The sequence below is a fragment of the Protobothrops mucrosquamatus genome, unplaced genomic scaffold (assembly GCF_001527695.2).
Source record: "Protobothrops mucrosquamatus isolate PMUCROS unplaced genomic scaffold, P.Mucros_1.0 scaffold2349, whole genome shotgun sequence".
NCBI lineage: Eukaryota > Metazoa > Chordata > Lepidosauria > Squamata > Viperidae > Protobothrops > Protobothrops mucrosquamatus.
Genome location: NW_015388429.1, coordinates 1 through 20,882, shown reverse-complemented (window position 1 = coordinate 20,882; position 20,882 = coordinate 1). Strand labels below are relative to the sequence as shown.

General features: G+C 37.4%; 1 protein-coding gene across 1 annotated transcript in view; it reads right to left on the bottom strand.

Annotated features, from left to right (window-relative positions):
- Positions 1 to 8,878, bottom strand: part of ITPK1 (inositol-tetrakisphosphate 1-kinase) — a 38,788-nt gene extending 29,910 nt beyond the window's left edge. Inside the window, exons 1-2 of the mRNA XM_015824772.1 lie at positions 8,750 to 8,878; positions 8,042 to 8,159 (exon numbers count right to left, since the gene is read on the bottom strand). Coding sequence (XP_015680258.1) covers positions 8,042 to 8,159; positions 8,750 to 8,878 — 247 coding nt within the window. The remainder of the gene's footprint in view (positions 1 to 8,041; positions 8,160 to 8,749) is intronic.
- Positions 8,879 to 20,882: the final 12,004 nt, after the last annotated feature.

Genomic DNA, 20,882 nt, shown 5'->3' with positions numbered 1-20,882 from the left:
TGTACAAATTCATTAATGTGTTCATCTCAGCAGGAAGAAGAATGGCACCAGCATTAATATAATTCGGGTTTTTTTTAAAGTAATGTTTTTTAAAAATGGTGGTATTACAGTATATTTAAATGATTTAAGAGGGTATGGATAAATAAGTGAAATATACAAAGTAGAGTATGATATTAATTACAGAGGCAACAGTTCTTTTCTATATTATTCCTCTCCATCACAAAGCAATAATCCTTTCTCAGAGATTTTCAAAAACACTACTTTAAAATGTTGATGAAAACAGTTACAGGTAAAATGAAGCATTCTAATAATTCCATTCAACTTGTTTTTTCTTTTCATCCTAACATCAGAATGCCATCTAATCACAGCTCAAACCAATGACAGGATTATCTAAGAATGTACTCAATTCATACCTGATCAAAGAAACAATCCTCAACGGAAGAACAGGATACAACTGAATGCAAATCCTATGATCTTCTGGCATTTAGCAGTACAATATATAGTAGCAGAGCTTTTTTGTCATAGAACGCCCAGAACGGCACCTTTTTTGGATGGAACCTTGTAGGGTAGGCAAGGCGGGTTGTATGAAGTGTGTGAGTTCCGGCACCTTTTTTTTTTTTTTTTTTTTCAAAAAAAGCACTGCATAGTAGAAAACTAGCTGGCATTAATTACAAAATAAGTAACTAAGAGCAACTATTTTCAAATGGCGTTGTAAGGAACAATTGTACAGTTATTTACAAAATTTCTACAAATGTTTTTTCCACCATTAAATATCTTTGAAGTTAATGTGTAAACATAAATTTGTCATCCCTTGTTTAGTATTATAACAGTCTTCTGAAACATAAAAGACTCCTAACCAAATCAGTGTTGAAGAATAGGAAATGTAAACATCACTGAACTAGGCCCGGTCATTTCAATACTGAGTTAGTGAAGAGAGAACCACAGAATAGTTGTGCTCCCATTTAAGGTGTACAGCAAAAGTGTAATTTTCTTAGGAGAAAATAATGACTGGAGACACTATGTGATAAAGAATGAAAGAATAGTGCCATGTCATAAACTGAGATTAACGATTAATTCTAGATCTAATCAGGCTGAACTCTAGACAGCCAATTCTAGACAGCCAGATCAGCATTTTCATAAACGCTGAATATGTAAGATTTCAGTAATTCTTAGCCAATATGGTTATTAAAAATGAACTAAAGAATTCCAGGTTAATAGATTTCAAATTTATCATTCAATTAAGAAGCCTTTATTAATTGGGCATTGTTGCAGACAAGGTGGAAAAGGAAAAGAAGTAAGATGCAAGAACTAGGATAATATAGGAAAATATAAACAAAGTTGTATTTAACACACATTTACAATAGATTTGCAAAAAAAAAAAAATGGTTATCAAAGCAAGAGGCCAGAGTACTTCAACACGGGGGAGTTGGTCTCTGGAAATCTGATGCATTTGAATAGTCAAGTTAATTCTAACTCTACAGTTTATAAGTGGACAAAGAAGAGACTTTTGCTGAGAAACTTTTGAATGTAAAAAGTCACAGATAAAATTCCTGGTATATTAATGTTTAAGCTTTCACAAATAATTGTAACCTCAATATATGTGACTGGGCCAGATCTTTATTTCAGAGCAGATTAGACAGGATCTGAAGACAGAGGGCATTGACATTTGTTCTTTGTCATGATCAAATCATTTCCTTATCAGACAATGGATCATAGAAACCCTGGACCTTTGTGTGGACCCTTTAAAATGATCAGCCATGTGTTTCCAGATAGATTCTAGAGCAGCGTGCCCCAATCTTTTCAGCTTTGCAGACCAGCGGGGTGGGAAGAGGGAATGGTTACACGTGCACAGTTCCACTTGCGCGAGTGGTGGGCACAAACGTCCACTGCTCAAATAGAGCTGGGTGCACACTTACCAGCTGCTTGTACAAATGGAGCTGTGCACATGCGCACGCTCAGCTGCCGCTTTCATGGCCTGGTTCTGAACGGGCCAAGGCCCAGTAGTGGGCCTTAGCCCGGGGGTTGGTGACCCTTGTTCTAGAGAGTGCTTGAGAGTTTTGTTGAGAATTTCGTGTACAGTACATTTCATGCCAAGTTCATTTCTGAAATTCAGAGATGGCTGGAGAGGTGGCAAAGATTGCTCTTGTAAAATCTCCTGCTCTTGCCAAGAGAGTGTCTTGCAAGTGGCTCCTTGATTTATCAAAGACCTATGTCAATAAAGGAACTGAAAGTATCTTCCTAGAGATAAGATGGTGGAAAACCAAAAATGGATCTGAACAAGTACTGATAGAACTTGAAGCTTACACAACAACCCCATTCTTACCAATGTTACCCCCTTTTCATTGCTACTTTCCCCCGCTCTGTCTCTCTCGTGAATACATTACATATGGCCCACAATTAGCAAAAAGGGATCTACCCATGATTTATATCTATCACATTTCCTTATTTCTTTTTCCGTCTTTGAGCAGTGATTTATCGTTTTCAGTTCTGTAAGATTGGATAACTTGACTGAAGAGCCTTCTGTTGCCTTAGATTACTTTAGGTATTATGTGCATGAATTACTAAATGACAACAACCTACAATAAGCATCTATTATACCACAAAAATTAGCAATGTCAAGACTTAAACATCCTAATGCTAACTTTGCATACAACTGTTACAAGTTAATTACCTTTTGGTGGATGCATTTAATCATTACTTTGCAGAGGGATGTGTGTGTGTGTGTGTGTGTATGTGCTTTTGAAATGGCAGGAAAAAATGTTAAATTGAACCAGAGATTATGATATAAAAGAACCAAGTAATACCCTGCAGTTGGAGGCTTTAGCTCTTTAATCATGCAGTACAATTTTTAAGATTGTGTTTTGGCAGGTGAAAAAGAATTCCTGTGACAGCTTGTTTCTACAGTAGCCACATTCCAAAGAATATAATCTTCAACATAATCAGAAGTATTTTGACTGTGGCATAGATTTCAACATACTTCGCTTTCATATAATACAAACATTTTTAAGAAGGTTTTTTCCACCCAGTTATCTGTTACTTATTTTAAGCAACGGAAGATGTTTGTTTATATTTGCAAAACATCAATATAAATTTGATGAGGCAAATAATTTTAATGTACATACATGCACTTTCCATGCTCAACTTATCGCAAATTCCCCTGCAAAGCAACAACTGTGTAAAAATACATATTTTCTGCAAACATTTATTCTGATTTCGATAACAACAAATTGCTTGGAAAAAATACAAACAAGTTGGGGAAGTATATAGTAATAGTAGCTAGCTGATAATACCCAATGTGTTTCCAATATTTAAGAAAGAGACATAAGGAAGAAACTGCGAAATTTTAAAAACTGTTTGAGAAAGCTAGTGATTAATAAGTAAAAAAGAGTATATGTCATAAAATATAAACTTAAAGAAAAAGCAGCCTTTGTATTAAATTTGTTTTTATGATAAAAAACAAAAAAGCTCATATTTACACATTGTATCCATATTACATTTTTAAAAGTCTCAGAAAATAATTAAAAAGACAAGGAAAGACAAAATGATACACTATCATCAACAACTGAAATATCTATGGACTTGAACAATTCAATCCATTAAACTCTGCATATGCTCCAGAGATTTAACAAAGTGACTAAGTAAAATCACTTAGGACTGGGAGACAATACTCTAAGCCAGGGATCCCTCACTCCTGGGCCATGGATCATACCAATCCGTCATACAGGAGATGAGCGGCGGGCGAGCAAGCGAAATCAGAACCATCCCCCCCAGTCCGTGGAAATATTGTCTTCCATGAAATTGATTCCTGGTGCCAAAAAGGTTGGGGACTGCTACCCTAAATTGACTTCAAGAGATGCATTCACCCATCTTCTTCACCGCTCACCTGTTATCTGCAGTTTAAATTTTAAATGAAATCTAGACATAACACTTTCAGGAACTCACAAGTTTTCTAGAGCATTATTTTGTTACGCCCAAAGAACCTGGGTTCCAGGAAAACTAGAATTGCAGTAGAGGAGGATAGATTACTGAACTACAATTTTCATCAGCCCCAGCCAGCATAGTGCTAACTTATGTACTGTAAGAAATACTGTGCTGTAGTGCAGCAACATCATGAGGGTCACATGTGCCTCATTCCTACACTAGAGGACAGTGTGTATTCAAGATGGAGTTTTTCAAAAGTTTTAGCATTAAAAATACATAATACACATATTTTCAGAAATAAATATATACAGATGGGAAAATGTATACAAAATATAATTTTTCATTATTTCTTAAAAATGAAAACAGAATGATAACAGCTTGAGACTGAACACATATGAAAACTGATGTAGACTGTTTTGTTGATTCCTGTCTAATGAAATAGACAGGAATCTGATGTGGTAGAATCTATTCTTATTAAACTCATCTTAGAAGACTTTAAAAGTTTTAAACAAACTCATTGTGCTGCTTTCCCTTCATTTCAAAAGCATTGCTATCTTAGTCACTCATCCACCAATTTATGAATGCACGTAACACCAGACTGCCAGCACACCTGTTCTTTAATTTTTGCTAAAGAAGTTAAAAACTAATTCTAATTATTTACATTGTGAGCATACTTCTAAAATTAGCTAAGTTTACCTATAAAATAAATATGCAAGATTATGTACAAATTATAATTTACAGTGTAAATTAATTATATATTTAATCACAAATGTTTCTATATTTCAAAAATATCTACTATATTGGGCTGTCAAAGACCATGCTGAACAGGTACTTTGAGAATTGTAGATCCAACAGACTAAGGTTAAACAACGTTGTAATAGGGTTTTTATGATACTACTTTTATTTTATTATATATATTCTTATTTATCTTTATATTGTACTACCTGTTTTTCTGATGTGTGTGTGTATGTATATGTGTGTTTGTATGTAACAGTTGTACTATTGGATATTTTACTGTATCTGGCCTTACAACTCTGAACAAATAATCTTCTTGGGTCACACAATCAGCCAGATATTTAGACTGGATCTGGCATTTTTGTCTACCAATTGAATCTTTCCCAAGGCCTGGGATAGGTAGATTTGTATGTGTTTGTGTGTTTGTGTGAATGTGTGTTTTAACAACCCTGTAATCCCTTGCATCGAGGTGGAATTGGGGCGACTAAATGGAGCTGAGCATTTACTGGCTGGATGCCCTTCCTGACGCCTACGTGAAACTCACAGCAGATATTTTCTGTTTGCACCCAGAGAGAGAAATATCTGTCACTACCTAGGATCAAACTCACAGCCTCCTGATTGTGAGGGGAGAGCTCTACCACTAGGCCACCATGCCGCTCGGATAGGCAGACGTTATTTAATGATACTAAAATTATCATCAGAGGATATAAATGGTTCCAAATAAAACTACCTTTTGCAATTGACTGATGGTGATTTTGTCAATGCTGAGTGTGTTCAGATGGTGCGCCAGTTGGAATTGCACCCAAGGCACCTACTATTATAGGTGCTATCTTTGCTTTCTTTTGCCACAATTGTTCTACTTCTATTTGCAGGTCTTTATATTTTGTGATTTTCTCCAGTTCTATTTTTTTCTGCTGTCTCTAGGTATTGCAATATCCACTTGGTCTTTCTGATCAAAAAAGTATGGCAGACACTTAACTGTTTGAATTCTAAAGTTCCAGAGTACTTTTAACATCTTCATTTGATATTACTTTGGCTATTTTGTGTTCTCATCAATTCTTGCTTGCAAGCAAATGGTATTTCTTGCAGCTATTCCAATGCTCCATTGTTGCTACTTTGTCATGCTACTGTTTGCAATCTGTCTGCATGATCTTCTTCCAGCATTTAACCAGGTGATCCACTGTTTCTGTTTTCTCAATTCTAGCTTTATACTCATTTGTTCTTAAGACTTGGTCTCATGCATCCAGAATTAGCCTCTCTCTCTCTCTCTTTTCAACTTGCCTTCTCTTAGCCGTTGTCAGGTCTTGTTAGCTGCTTTGTCTTCTAGCTTTTTCATGTACTGGTCATGTAATAATTTTTCTTGCCACGACTCTTTTCTATTCTGTAAGAGCCGTGGTGGTGAGTGGTTAGAATGCAGTATTGCAGGCTAACTCTGCTCACATTGGCAGGAGTTCGATCCTTCCTTCCTGATTGGCTCAAGGTTGACTCAGTCTTCCATCCTTCTGAGGTCAGTAACATGAGGACCCAGAATGTTGGGGGCAACATGCTAACTCGGTAAGCTGCTTAGAGAGGGCTATAAAGCACTTTGAAGGGGTATATAAATCTAAGTGCTATTGCTATTCTCTGTTTGGTTATTTCTTATAGGTCAGTTTGGTCTTCCCACTATTCAGTAACCACTTCTGGTATACTAGCTTTGGTATGTTTTCTTCAGTATGTCCTTCAGATATTCTTCCTCTGTTCTTGTTTTCTTCTTCAACTGACTGATATAATTGCAACACTCCATACCTATTCATGCTCCTTGGTAAATAGTGTCTGTCAACATCTCTGCATGGATGAAGGGGTTGATTCATTGTCATTATTTTTCTGGTCTTGTTATTCAGAGCTTTTAGTTCTGCTCGAGTCCAATTCTAGCTGTATCTAATGAATGGAATTGAGCGACATTTCCACCACCAAGTTTGGACTTTAAGATTTTCACTCTTCTGTTGTATTAACTATTAATGTTCTTCTTGACCTTGTTATCAACCTGAAGGAGACTCAGGTATTTGTACTACTACTACTACTACTACTACTACTACTACACTACTACTACTACTATAATAATAATAATAGTTGGAAGGGACTTTGGAAATCATCTAGTCCAACGCTCTGCCCAGGCAGGAAACCCTATACCATTTCAGACAAATGGTGTCCAGTCTGTTCTTAAAAATTTCCAGCGTTGGCGCATTTACAGCTTCTGGAGGCAGGTTGATCCACAGATTAATTGTTCTAACCTTACTTTTTTCACCACAGAATTTCATTTTGTTAGATATCACCCAATTTTCAAGTCTGTCAAGAGCCTTCTATATCTTAAGCCTATCTTCTGGAGTGTTGGCTATTCCTGCCAGCTTGGTGTCGTATGCAAATTTGATGAGTTCCCCATCTATCCCCTCATCCAAATCATTGATGAAGATGTTGAAGAGCACTGGGCCCAGAACAGTCCTGGGGCACCCCACTACACACTTCCCTCCATGTAGATGCAGTTCCATTGATGACCACACGCTGAGTACAGCTGGTCAGCCAGTTACAAATCCATCTGATGGTGATGCTGTCTAACCCACATTTTTCTATCTTATCAAGTAGGTTGTGGTCTAGTTTATCAAATGCCTTACTGAAGTCCAAGTAAATTATATCCACAGCATTCCTCTGATCCACTAATTTTGTCACTTGGTCAAAGAATGCAATAAGATTTATCTGGCATGATCTGTTTTTGACAAACCCATGTTGGCTTTTGGTAATGACTTTGTATGCCTCTGGTGTTCACTGATTCGTTGCTTGATTATCTTTTCCAGAATCTTCTCAGGTATTGAGATCAGGCTGATAGGTCTCTAGTTTCCTGGATCAATTTTTTTTCCTTTTTTGAAGATCGGAACTACATCAGCTACAACTACATCTTCATTCAGATTCTTGATGTTATTTCCACAGAACATTTTGATTCCTTCAATTTTCAGTATTATTCCTCTGTTGATAGCAAGGATAGCATGTTTATCCAATCCAAAGTCTATTGCAATATCTTAGTTTTATATTTGGACAATGTTGAGCAGTGATGCTTTTTAGATATAATTTATTTAATGTTATTATATATGTTATTTATCTTTATATCTTATTATACTCAATTTTTTTCTGATATATATGCATATATGTATGATTGTACGTATGTATGTAAAAGTTCTACTATTGGATATTCTTTATCTATTTTGTGGTCCCACCAGTTATGGCATTTCTTCCAGATATAAACAATTTCCTTTTAGTAGGAGTTTATTTATCCATATGCAAACAAAAATGTAAAGTAGCTATGTTTTACCAACCCACAACTAGCTTTTAGTCAATAAGAAGTTTAGAGGCTTACCTTTCATATATAGTTCTATCTTTCTAATAAGTTCGTAAGATTTTGATCGATCCAGTAATGTTCTGATAGCAGGAAGAGGATCCAGAATTATAGTTTCAGGATGAGCATCAATATATTCCTAGGGAAATGAAGACATGGCATGTGATATTCTTCAGAGAAAAAAATACTGTTGGAAACTTAATACATGATAGGAAGATACCTCCAGTTCAGCATACCTTCGATTAACAATAACTGAATTTCAAGTAGTATCAAAGCAATCATTTAATTACAGATGGTGTAATTTTCAACCATATCCCAAAATTAAAGTGATACAAACTATAGTAAATGTATATAGTATCTGTAAACATGTTGGATGACAATTCCTGAAATTCTCACTAAAGATGGTATGCAACTGCAGTTCCAAATAATTGGAAGACACATCAGGCGAGGACAGTTGATTTGCAATTTCTCTCATTCCTCCTATGTTTGTATACAAAATTTTCTTAACAATATATATGCTAAAAAGCCTTATTTCAACATTTGATGATATTTTCATTGCAATGAACACTAGCATAACAGCAGCAGAAATACCAGGTTATCCTGGATCATTAAAACAATCTAGGTATAGCTAAATTTAAAATAATGTATAATTTTTTCTATAGCTACTAATCATAATGGATAGACATAACACTTCCTAAGCTAGACAGTCAAATACTGAATACCAGTTACTGGATCCACAAGTGATGGTGGATTCACATTGTGATTGTTAGTTCCCCAGAAATACATGACTAGACACTGTGAGAACAGAACACTGAACGATCTAAACCTTCTTAAATTGACAATTCGTACAACAACCATGATAGCAATAAGACCATTAAATTAACATCTGATGAAGTTAGACTCATGCCTGAATAAAAAAACTTATAGTAGTAATTGTGCTAACCTTATGCCTAAAGACTTAGACTGTATGCAAAATGTAGTCAGTTACGCAATATCTCAAGTTTAGCAGAGTTACCAATACACCACATCTTTAATCTGATAAATCTGGATCTATATTCTAAAAAGCAAATCCAAAAATCTTTTTAAAATCTTCAATAATTAAAAAGCCCACCAATAATCTCCTGACTCCAAATGAAAATCCATCCTGAACCTTCAACTGTTTTAATTCTGCCTTTAAACTGTTTAGTGCTATTTTTGTCAGAATAGCAAGGATGCGGATTCTATTTATATGCAACTCTGTGTTAAACTTTTTAAAGGGCAATAGGATCAATCTAGTCAATACTGTGTGTGTACTCCTATTACATTTTCAATATCATATATCTATAGATATTTGGGAAAATGAACCTTTGCTTGGATTTCAGGACAGATATTTATTAAGATATCTTTAAAAGCTCACAGAAAATGAAGGAATTCCTTTATTTGTGAATCATCAGAACTACATGCCAAAGAACAGCGACAGTAAACAGTAATTATTTCCATAATTTTGCTTTTAAAACATACGCTGCAAAAGGGAGTGAATAATTTATATCTCTCTTTTTAAAAATGTAACCTGTATGTCAAACTGTCTATCTTCAAGTCTTCTTTTGTGGAAACCTTACTAAAACCTGAAAGACAATTATTTTTAAGATAAATATTCTAATGTCAGATTGTATAAAAGTAGGAATCCACAGACTCATGATTGTTTATTGTTTAATAATATATGCTGCTCCAATTAAAAATTACTCTGAGTAACTTGTAATTCCGTATCTAGTATTAAGATTAACAAGTAGAACAAAACATTACAAATTATAACAAAGATATAACAAACCTACATCAATTGCTACCAGCATTCTTCAGGATTGACCAGTCCATATCTTTAAAACATCCTCTCAAAGAGCCAAGTCTTAATGACATTCTGAAATTGTAGCAGAGGATGTTCTAGAGATATGCTGTTCCAGAGAAGTGGAACAATGACAGAGAAGGTCTGTCCTCATGGTCCATGAAGATATCACCCGAGAGGGTCAAGACTTGGAGAATTTCCTTTCTTACTGGATGGGCAGGTACCACAGGCAATATATATAATCTTTTAATCTTTTTTTTCTTATTTGGTTTGCCTATATTCTTTGTAGCTATCTTTTGTTGTACACACATTCATATGTATATACTATGTATGTGTGTGTGGGGGTGTATACACACATATGTATACACAAATACACACACACATATACATAAACACACATATACGTGTTTGTGTGGTGTGTGTGTACAACCAATTATAGCTACAAAGAATATAGGCAAACCAAATAAGAAAAAAAAAAGATTAAAAAAAGCCAAGGCAAAATAAAGTAATTTTGATGGAAATAATTGTTTAGGCTTCTCCATCGAGATCCAAACAACTTTTATAGACTGTAATGTAGAAAAAAATGATGAAAAGAAAGTAAGAAGTGTTGTGAGAATATTAAACAATTCAAAGACTCCCAGGTGTAGATAATTAAGCAATGTTGAAATATGGACATGCTTATGGAGTAGCTGTGTGATTTTTTTCAGTCTCTTTCTCCCCCCCCCTTTTTGTCTCTCTTTCTTTCTCTGTGTGTGGGCGAGTGCACATTGCAATACTTGGAGATAGCAGAAGAAAAGAAAACTGGAGAAAATAACAAAGACCTACAAATAGAAGTAGATTGATTGTGGCAAATAAAAAGCAAAGATAGTACTGATAGTACTTGTGTGAAATTCCAAAACAAGTGAGCACCACTTGAACACCATTGGCATTGACAAAATCACGGATCAGTCAATTGCAAAAGGTAGCTTTGCTTAGAACAGCTTACATCCTGTGATGATACCTCTAATATCTTTACACAACATCTGCCTATTCCAGGTCCATGGGAAGGAGTCAATAGGTGGACAAAAATGCCAGATTCACTCTAAACATTGGACTATGCAACCATCCATAATATTTATTAAATGTGTATGCTGTCGGAATCCCTGAGTCTTCCCACTTTGTTTTACAGATGTTAAAGCTGGGTATGTTAGCAAAAGTATAAAAATAAGCTGGATGCAGCAAGAATAGGGTAATTAGGAAATGTGTAACTTAAAGCAAGAAAATATATGGACAGGAATGAAAAGATCCTGGATGAATTTGGACTGGATAAAAAACAAATGACCGATATGAAAGAAATACATTGAGGTGGCTTGGTCATAGAGAACAAATGACGATCAAATCACAAAACAAATATATAAATTAATGAGTGGGTGGAGTGAAAGAGAAAGATCAAGAGGTTGCTGATGTGATACTCAGATAAGAGGCAAGTGAGAATGGTAAAGAACAAAAGGTATTGTATGAAGCAGAGTATGGACGTAAGAAAGCAAGAATGATTAATAAAGATAGTAAGCCATTAAGAAATATAGTGAATGATGGTTGTATAAGCTACATTTAGCTATGTTTCTTTTTCTGTTTATCTCATGCTTTAATTATGTCACCTTATTTTTTCCCTCCATTACTGCACTCTCCATAACTTTGCTTACTTTGAAAGCAAACAGCATGATAGATATATTTGTATGCAGGGCTTTTTTTGTCATAGAACGCCCAGAACGGAGTTCTGGCACCTTTTTTGGATGGAACCTTGTAGGGTAGGCAAGGTGGGCTGTATGACGTGTGTGAGTTCTGGCACCTTTTTTTTTTTTTTTTTTTTTTTTTTACGAAAAAAGCACTGTTTGTATGGATGTATACTGATATATAGGCATATAAGCAACAGATTTTTTACTGATTAAACTCAGTAATTCTTTTTGTGATGGAATGATAATGAATGCATGTAAGCAGAACTATAAAGAACATTTGAAAGAGGAGCTTTGAAAAATGTGTTAGTGGAACATTTGTCTCTGAAATGTTAAAGCAGCTGTGACCTTTGCAAGGCTGGTGTGGCCACTTTGTGGCCTCCAACTGACAGACTGTACAAATACATGTGTTTGTACAGTTTGTTTGATGACAGCCCTAATGGAAGCATTGTCTCTGCCTCCACAGACAAGGAAAGACAACCTTTACCATTTCAAAAAGAGGCACTTTGCTTGAATTAAAACATGCCACAAAACAGGGTTCTGCATGTACATACAGTAGATGAACCATATATACTTTAATGGTGGGATAAGCAACCTCAAGTCTACATGGAACTCCCTAATAGACATAAAATCATACCACCAAAATTAGGCTTGGTGATTTTCAATAACAACCAAAGATAGAACTAAAGATAGGAAAGACAAAATTAGACTTTTTATAAAGGAAACATTCCCATCCTCACTCTTACTTTTCCCTCTAAACTCAGAAATTATATAAAAAAAGGAGGCTGGAAATCACTGTATCATCAGAAGACCTGTGGTCCAATAATAGGTTAAGAAACTCAGGTGTGGCTTCTGCCCATAAAACATTACTCATCACTGGTTTAATGAGTATGTAAAAAAATTCCTGACTGGACATTATTAGTGCAGCCCATCTTTCCCAAATTTGGAATTATGGGAACTGAAAATACATGGCAGACTCAAATTGAATGAAGGTTAATCATTTTCTAACTTCCTAGTCCTTTCATGGAAGCATAAACTTGGAAATAGCATTGATAACATAAAATTGGATGCCCTTTAATTCTGAGAAGGGTAGATCAATAATTCTTTCCCTTAAATAAAAGAATGGGCTGAAACAGTTCAGAACTAAACAAAATCAATTCCTAGATGCAGAAATACGTTCGTTTAAATTTGAAATAGATAATGTGAAGAAATTAAGGAGAAATGTGTAATACTTTAGAAACAGTTAAAAAGTTACCTGCCTGCCACTTTGAGTTATCATATTGAGTCTGAGAGGGCAGAAAGTCTATTCCAAAGAATAAGGCTATACAAATCTTCTTTTAACTACAAAGCAAAAAATAATTACAATGCCATTGTTCTATTAGGAACAAGCTTGCTTTTAATTTTCTACATATCCGGGAGAAAGAGAAGGAAATACTGCTAGACACAGTGTTTTTCCAAGCTTTGGCAATAAATGAACAGTTGTGTGATCATGTCATCAACGGAAATATGCGACTTTTAAAATGCAAGCAAGGAAAATGCCCCCTTGAGCAACAGCAAAATAAAATGGCTATATTAAGGCATTGCATATTTTTAGCTTGACCCTGGATTTCTCCATCTCTGTATCTCTATTTTAGTTAGGCCCGAGGAGTAAAACTGATGAGGAATACCTATTACCTCTTAGGCAGTTTGTTTAATAGCTATGTCTCTTGGGAGACCATCTCAGTTATTTTCACATGGGAAAAAAATATTATAGAGGAATAGTAATCTTAATCCTGATAGTGGATCATTTTAGGGCAAAGATTTATAGAAAAGGCTATATTGCATTCCACACTCTGTAATCTCATTTGGTGAACAGGAAACTAATTACTAGTTCATCTACAAAGAACAAGCAATACTGTAGAAAGTAAATACAGATCCAGTTTTCAAAATAATTCTTCTAAAAACAGAGTTCTAGGCAGGTTTCCTAGACTAGCACAGTTAGTTTGTTAGCAGGACAAAACAAGTGAAAACATGTCTTTTCTTCCTGCTTTTTTGCATAAGTGGGCGACTTTTTGGTGACTAGGAGCTGCACTTAGCACTATTTGAGTGGCCCAAGGGATGCAGTGGGGAAGGTGAAGAGATGTTTCATTCAAAATGAACATGACTGGCATGATCTATTTTTTCTTTTTTGTCGATTTTGTAAAAAGACTATGTTGTCTACTTTATATACTTGCGTGCTATTTTTATATCTCAATATGGCACCATTTTTAGCAACTGAATCACCAAAATTCAATAGTGTTGTCAGGGAAGGGCTCTCAATACCACAAAATTTAACTTTGTAGGTTGCATAAGATGCACAGTACAAAGACAATGAGAGCTTCTATTTCAGGAGTGTCAAACTCAATTTCACTGAGGGCCGCATCAGCATTGCGGTTGCCCTCAGGGGGCCGGGTGGGTGTGGCCAGGGTGGGTGTGACCTACTTGGTGGGCGTGGATGGAGTGGGTGTGGCCAGCTCTACATCGTTTGCATCAAGGGTGCCTGTGGGGGCCTGGGCAGGAGTGGGATAGATCTGAGGGTCTCTGGCAGAAGGGGGTGGGGCCGGGGCAAGCGCCAAGGCATGGTCCACTGGAGGAGCCTCACTGTTCCTCTCAGGCCATGCGGGGGGGGGGCTTATGGAGCTAAGACTGAATGCGTTTCAGCATAGATGGCCACCACAAAATTGTACATTGGCTCCCGGCTGGCCTGGGCCAGGGCCAAGGCAGAGGGGGCCGTTCCCTCACTGTTTCCAGGATGGCTTCGCAGCCATACTGTATGAAACCACTTCGCGGGCCGCATCCTGCCCCCGGGCCTTGTGTTTGACATGTCTGTTCTATTTGTAGAAGGGCATGTAATGGTATTCTCCAAAGCTGAAAAAGAAAAGGGAGTTGATCCAAACATGGCAAATGAGGAATGGAAAAATATTTCAACGTTATCTCTTATGAAGGCTTCAGTCCACCAGTTATAGAATCGGTGAGAGAGAAATTCAAACAGTCCACTTAGATCCCATGTTAACATATTCTCTAATAAATGACTTTTCACATTTGGCTTCCAAGGTATTATCTAATCCCTTCTTTCTGGCATTATGGCTGCTTAACAAGATTCTGAAAATTTTGCTTCCTTACGTGTATTGCTGTAAGGAGCTTGACAACATATGCAATCATCTGCACATGCTACAAGAAATGGCAAGAATCAAAACGTGAATGATATACTCATAATTTATATGTTGGAGATTCAGGTCTGCTCTTCCAAGTGTTACCAAATTTTTGCTCAACAGGTGCCTTCAATAACATTTTTTTTTTCAGGAGCCAATTCCTAGAACTGTACTCCTGTCAGTCTTCCATTTCTGACCTGCATAATCTTCACAAACTATGTACCCTTTGTTGATGCATTTGACCTCAAGCTCAGATGATGATCTATGGCGAGATTCAGTACCTAACAATGGACTGCTTTGTCTACATTTCAGCATCTAATTTTTTTACTAATTTTGAGGAGGGACAGTTATATTGGAGTGAGTGTAAAAAGTCAATTATACTTCATTCAACATGAGTTCTTTCTCAACTTTCAGTGCCAATCAAAGAAGATGGTCTTTAAGTTTATTCACGAACCCTTTTTCAGTTTTAATACTTTTCCAAATAAATCTTAAATATTTGAAAAGTTTTACAAGGTACTCTAGGGCAGGGCTTTTCAACCTTTTCACCGATTGTACCACTTTTAGGATATGGCAATATTCGAGTACCACCTAGCAAAGTGTCAAAAACTTGATGACCCCCCCAAAAAAAATCTGTTCAAAGTTGCAATTGCACTGAAATGACTTATGACCATTTTCACACTTATGATTATTGCAGCATCCCCAGGGTCATGTGATTTATATTTGGATGCTTGGCAACTGATTCATATTTATGATGGTCAGTGTCCCAGAGTCATGTGATCCCCTTTTGCAACCTTTTGACAGGGCTGCTGGTGGCCAAGTGCTAAGGCGGGACTTCCTTCCCTCCCTCCCTCCTTCCCTGCCTCCCTCTTTCTCATTCCCATCTCCTTCTGAAGGAACAATTTGAACCCCCCCCCCTATTTTTCTTTTTCCATATATTCATCCAACAAGGAAAAGCCTCCAGAGACAGAAAAGACCAGCTGCTGAGGGAACTAGCTTTAAAAGGCGCATTCCCCTTTAAGAATTAGCTACTGGCTAGAAAGGAAAGTTAAGGAGCCGGCAGCCGGCACTTAAGGAAGAAAACAAAATGTAGTAAGTACTGGCTGCCGGCTAAGGCAGCCTCCCAAAATGGCTCCATTCATAAGTAAAGGAATGCTACAGGCAAAATTCATTCAGGAGAAAAATACTTCAAAATCCCTTGCAGCAAAACTTACATCTAACAATAGCAGAGCAATAGAAGCTAACATGAGACATCAGCCATCAGCCAAATAGAAATTGTCAAACACTCCTTAAGAACACAAAGCCTACATTGCACAAATCCCAGAACTTCAAAGTCACAAAAGCACATAAGATTCCTTCCACTCTCCATCTCCCTCCCTCCCTCCGTGCGTCACCTCCAGCAGATGCTGCCTTTCTTCATTGCTGCCTTTCTTCATTCCTCATGGAGGGGGACCCCTCCCACACTGCGTTTCTTGCCTCTTGGTTGCTGCCAACACAGGTGGCTGCCACAGAAGTTGTAGATCGGCTCAAGGCCGGCCTGCTTGATCTCCTCTCCTCTCCCTGCTCCTTCTTTCCCTTCGGTGCAGCTTCAGCTGACTCCGCCTCCTCCCAAGGCTGACTCTTTTTTTCTCTCTCCCTCTCCTGCCTTCTTTTATAGCCTCTCCTGTCTCTGCCCCCCTCCTCCTCATTTCTCATCCAGGTGAGCCAGAAACGAGCCTGGGACCTTTGCCTCGGCCCAGCCACTCTGCAGCTGCGGAGAACTCTCTCGCACTAAGTCCTGAGCTGTGCTGGCTTGTTCCCTCCCCCACTACACTTGGCTGGGCAGGGCCATGTACCACCTGCCACGTGCTAATGTACCACAGGTGGTACGCATACCACTGGTTGAAAAGCCCTGCTCTAGGGCAGGGCTTTTCAAACCAGTGGTACGGGTACCACCTGTGGTACATTGTCACCTGGCAGGTGGTACGCGACCATCCTAGAAAAGTGGTAGCGGGGAAGGGGAATGAGCTGAACCGGTAGCAGCACCGCACAAGCCTGAGCAAGAGACGGCTGGAGCTGCAGGCTGTCAGGGCTCAGCGGAAGCGCCAGGATAAGCGCCAGGCTCCAGCTGGAGCCCGGCGCTGATCCTGGTGCTTCCGCTGAGCCCAGAAGAAGCGCCAGGATCAGCTGGAAGTTGCAGCATCTCCAGGGTCTTGTGATTTACATTCAGATGCTTGGCAACTGATTCATATTTATGACGGTCACAGTGTCCCAGGGTCTTGTGAAGTGACCAAACCCTGCTGCAACCCCCCCTCCGCAGATGCGGGGAATGAAAACCAAACATCCCCCCACCCGACCCCCACTGCCAATCCTGAACAGAAATGCTCACAACAATGAAAACCTCGGACAGGAGGAAGAGCGCCGCAGGCAGGTGTCTTGCTCGGCTGTGGCTTGGGGGGCACTTTTTTCAGTGCCATTGTAACTTCGAAGAGTCACTAAGCGAACTATTGTAAGTCGAGGACTACCTGTACTTTATCACTTTGGGGGGGGGTCATCAAGTTTTTGAGACCTTGCTAGGCGACTGGTGGTACTCGGATGTTGCCATATCCTAAAAGTGGTACAATGGGTGAAAAGATTGAAAAGCCCTGCTCTAGGGTATATACTTAATTCCCTCTTGTTTTGAGGGAGAGGGGTGATACTTCATGAAGCTTTGCATAATTTGGATGATGTCCAAGAATATATTCAAACCTCTTCTGCAGTAATGTGCCACAGAGGAAGATTACTAGCTCAAAGAAATTACAGTATCTTTAATGACTGCCTGTCTGACATTATGGATGTACTCCTCCAGGAACTATTTATTCACACATTTTACATTTTACAATCAACACAAAACTTCACTTCTAAATATTTAATTGTACAAATTTATGACTCTTACTCTCAGGAAAAATGGTATTTCTAAATTATTTTTATCATAATATACACAGCATAGTGACTATCAATACTTTGTTTAAAAGAAATCCTAAAAACAAACATCAATGTTTTGCATTTGACGCAAATGAATATATATTTTTAGTATTTACACAGGAAAAGGCTCATTCTTATATCTCAGTCTTACTTTATTTGCTAAAGTAAAATAAATATAATGTTGTTATAACTCTTTCAAGCTCCTTTCTAGTACTTTTCCATTCAATCTGATCAATAATCTTCAGAACAAATTAAACACAAAGCAATTATGTTGGAGCATTTGAGCAAAAGAAACACAGAGCACAAATAAATGATCTGAACAGCAAGTGAACAGAGGTAGCTGTAGCTCTGGGCAACGTACATTTGAAGCAATGGCAAAATCAATAATGCTTAAAGAACTGGGCATTGAACTAAAAGCATTGTACAGACTACACAGAGAGTAAATTCTAGGGGATATCCAAGAATATGGTGAGGGCTCCATTGTGTAATGAAATGGACTGGCTGCCATACAAGCATGCAGTGTCTAAAACAACAGCAACTAATGTCTAGTTCCTAATGGAGATAAAAGCAGATCTAAAGCGGACATTCACTGATGGAACTCCTCTTTCTTGCCTTAATCCTTTTATTCTGGGGGGGAAAAAATCCAAGGAAATTCATTAGCCATCTTACATTTTTTTTACAGTTTTTTGAAAATTGTTGGACAATGTCCAGTGAACTAGAGAAACAAGGATGAGGAAGAAGTTCAGTAAGGAGTTAAATTAAAGTAAAATTACTTAAAATTTATGTATATGCATTAAGCAGAATTTATAAAAGAATCCTCTATAACATAAAAGCATTCATGTACACAGAATTAGCTTTCATTTTACCTAATGTATTGCTTTGATTCCTCTTCCAGTACTTTTTAGATGTTGGTGAACATGTACTTTCCTGATTCTAGACTTATTTTCTTTCCATTAATGCTAAGATTTTCACTTTTTCTTATAGGAATTCTTCAGTGATAAATGTGAACTTCTTCTTTCTATCTATCCTATAATCCATTATTGTAACATTATGTGTATAATGTTTTATACACATTATACTTTAGTTTTTTTTCTTCCTGATCCATTTGCATGCTTCCTTTTTAATAATCTCTCATCAACTCTTCTATTTTTTAACAGATGTATTTTATCCACTGAGTTTGCAAAAAAAAATGTTATGAGAATTATAGGAATCCTTATTTATTGTTGTAAGCAGTGTGCTCACGGAAGATTTGTAGCTGCTCCTACCGGTAGTTGGCTTTGTCCACCATCAGTATCTGCAGCCAAGCAGGAGCAATCAAGCAGACTGTTTCAGCAATTGCTTGTAAACAAAACAAACCGGCATTCTCCTGAAATCTGAATGTGAAATCTGAATCTAACAAAATATGCAGTAAATTATGCAAAACTGATTCAAAACTGTACCCAAACATCTCTTTTTCCTCTCAACTTCAGTAACATGCTCCTTATCTCCATTTGTTGGTTACACTTTGAATTATGTTTTGGGGAGGAGAAACAGATGAACTCTACTTTTAAGAGAGGTTTTAACAGTTTTTTTCTTTTTCCTTTGCATTTTTCTGTCATCTGCACAATGTTTCCATGCTTCCACTACTTTGTCTGATCCCATTTAAGTTCCTTGTTTTTTCTGAATTAAACTCTTCCTCTTGTCTAATTTAGCCAGTTTGGTTAAAGCACCAGACTGGAAATCCAGAGACTGTGAGTTCAAGTTCTGCCTTAGCCATGAAAGCCAGCTGGGTGACTTTGGGCCAGTCACTCTCTCTCAGCCCAACCCACTTCATAGGCTTGTTGTTGTGGGGAAATCAGGAGGACGAAGGCTTATTTGAGTTATTTGCAAAACTAATAAGGATGGGATACAAATAAATAAACAAAAAAACAAATATTTTTTTATTTGACTACTTGTTTTCTTCATTGCAGTGCTTTCTTCATTAAATTACAATTACTTCCTCTGTTTTGTGCCTGTAAGCTTTCTCTGATTGATCTTTTTCTCAGAAAGTCACTCCTGCCAATCTCCCATCTCCGATAGCTACGTCTCCTCTTCCTTATTTCCCTTGCCTTTTTATAGTACACAAATATTTGTAGGAAGAGTTTCTTCTTTTACATAACTATTATGTAATGTTTAGGTCACTAAATTTGGTATATAAATAGTAATTATAATACAAATTCAGTCATATGTTCTACTATTGGCTAAACTCCAGGGGTATCTTTTGTTGCCTCCTCAAAGCTGAGGACAGGCAGTAATTGTCTGAGATTTTTTTTTTTCAAATTAACATTTCAAATCTTTTCACTATTAACAAGCAATAATTGAAATTCATAATCTGTATACACTTTTTCTCTTGCAACCAAATAGCAACTGTTCTCTGTGTTCACCATCCCTATATCCCCTTTCCCCCCTCCATCAGTTGTGAAATCTGTCCAATCTAATGACTGAAATGTGAATTATTTATTTTTGCTTAGCTGCAAAATCTAGTGCAGTGTAAGTTATAATAATCAACTTGGCATTATGATTTCCATCAGGATGAAGAACATGTATGTGTACACTTGGGGTGTGTGTGTGTGTGTGTGTTGCGTGTGTGTGTTGCGTGTGTGTGTGTGTGTGAGAGAGAGAGAGAGAGAGAGAGAGAGAGAGAGAGAGAGATTGGGAACTCCATCACTAAGCAATGCAGTTAAGTGGAACATCACATGAAGGCACCAAATTTATAATGTCAGTTCTGCTGGGTTGTTAAGCATGACGTCACATGACTGAGACTTGTGACTTACTATTAACTTCCCAATGACTTTACTTGTTGGAAGCTGGCTGTAAATCTCACAAATAGCGACCCTGTAAGCATCATAAATATGCACCAGTTTCCCAGTCCTTGATTTGCAATCACTTCACTGCAAGAATGCTGCAATGGTCATAAATTCAAGGACTGGTCATGAATCTATTTTTCAGTGCTGTTATACGTTTGAACACTGCTAAACAGGGCAGTCGCTAACCAAAGACTATCAGTATAATAAAAGTAGATTGTTACCACCATTCATTTAAACATGGTTCAAGGGTATGATGGTTTGGAAAAAGTGACTGGCCTGTACTCACACAACTATAGCACCACCTCTGTGGACACATGATCACAATCTGGGCACTTTATGACCAGCTGCAGCATCCTGCAGTCATGTGATTGTGATTTGCGACCTTTTGCTGATTTC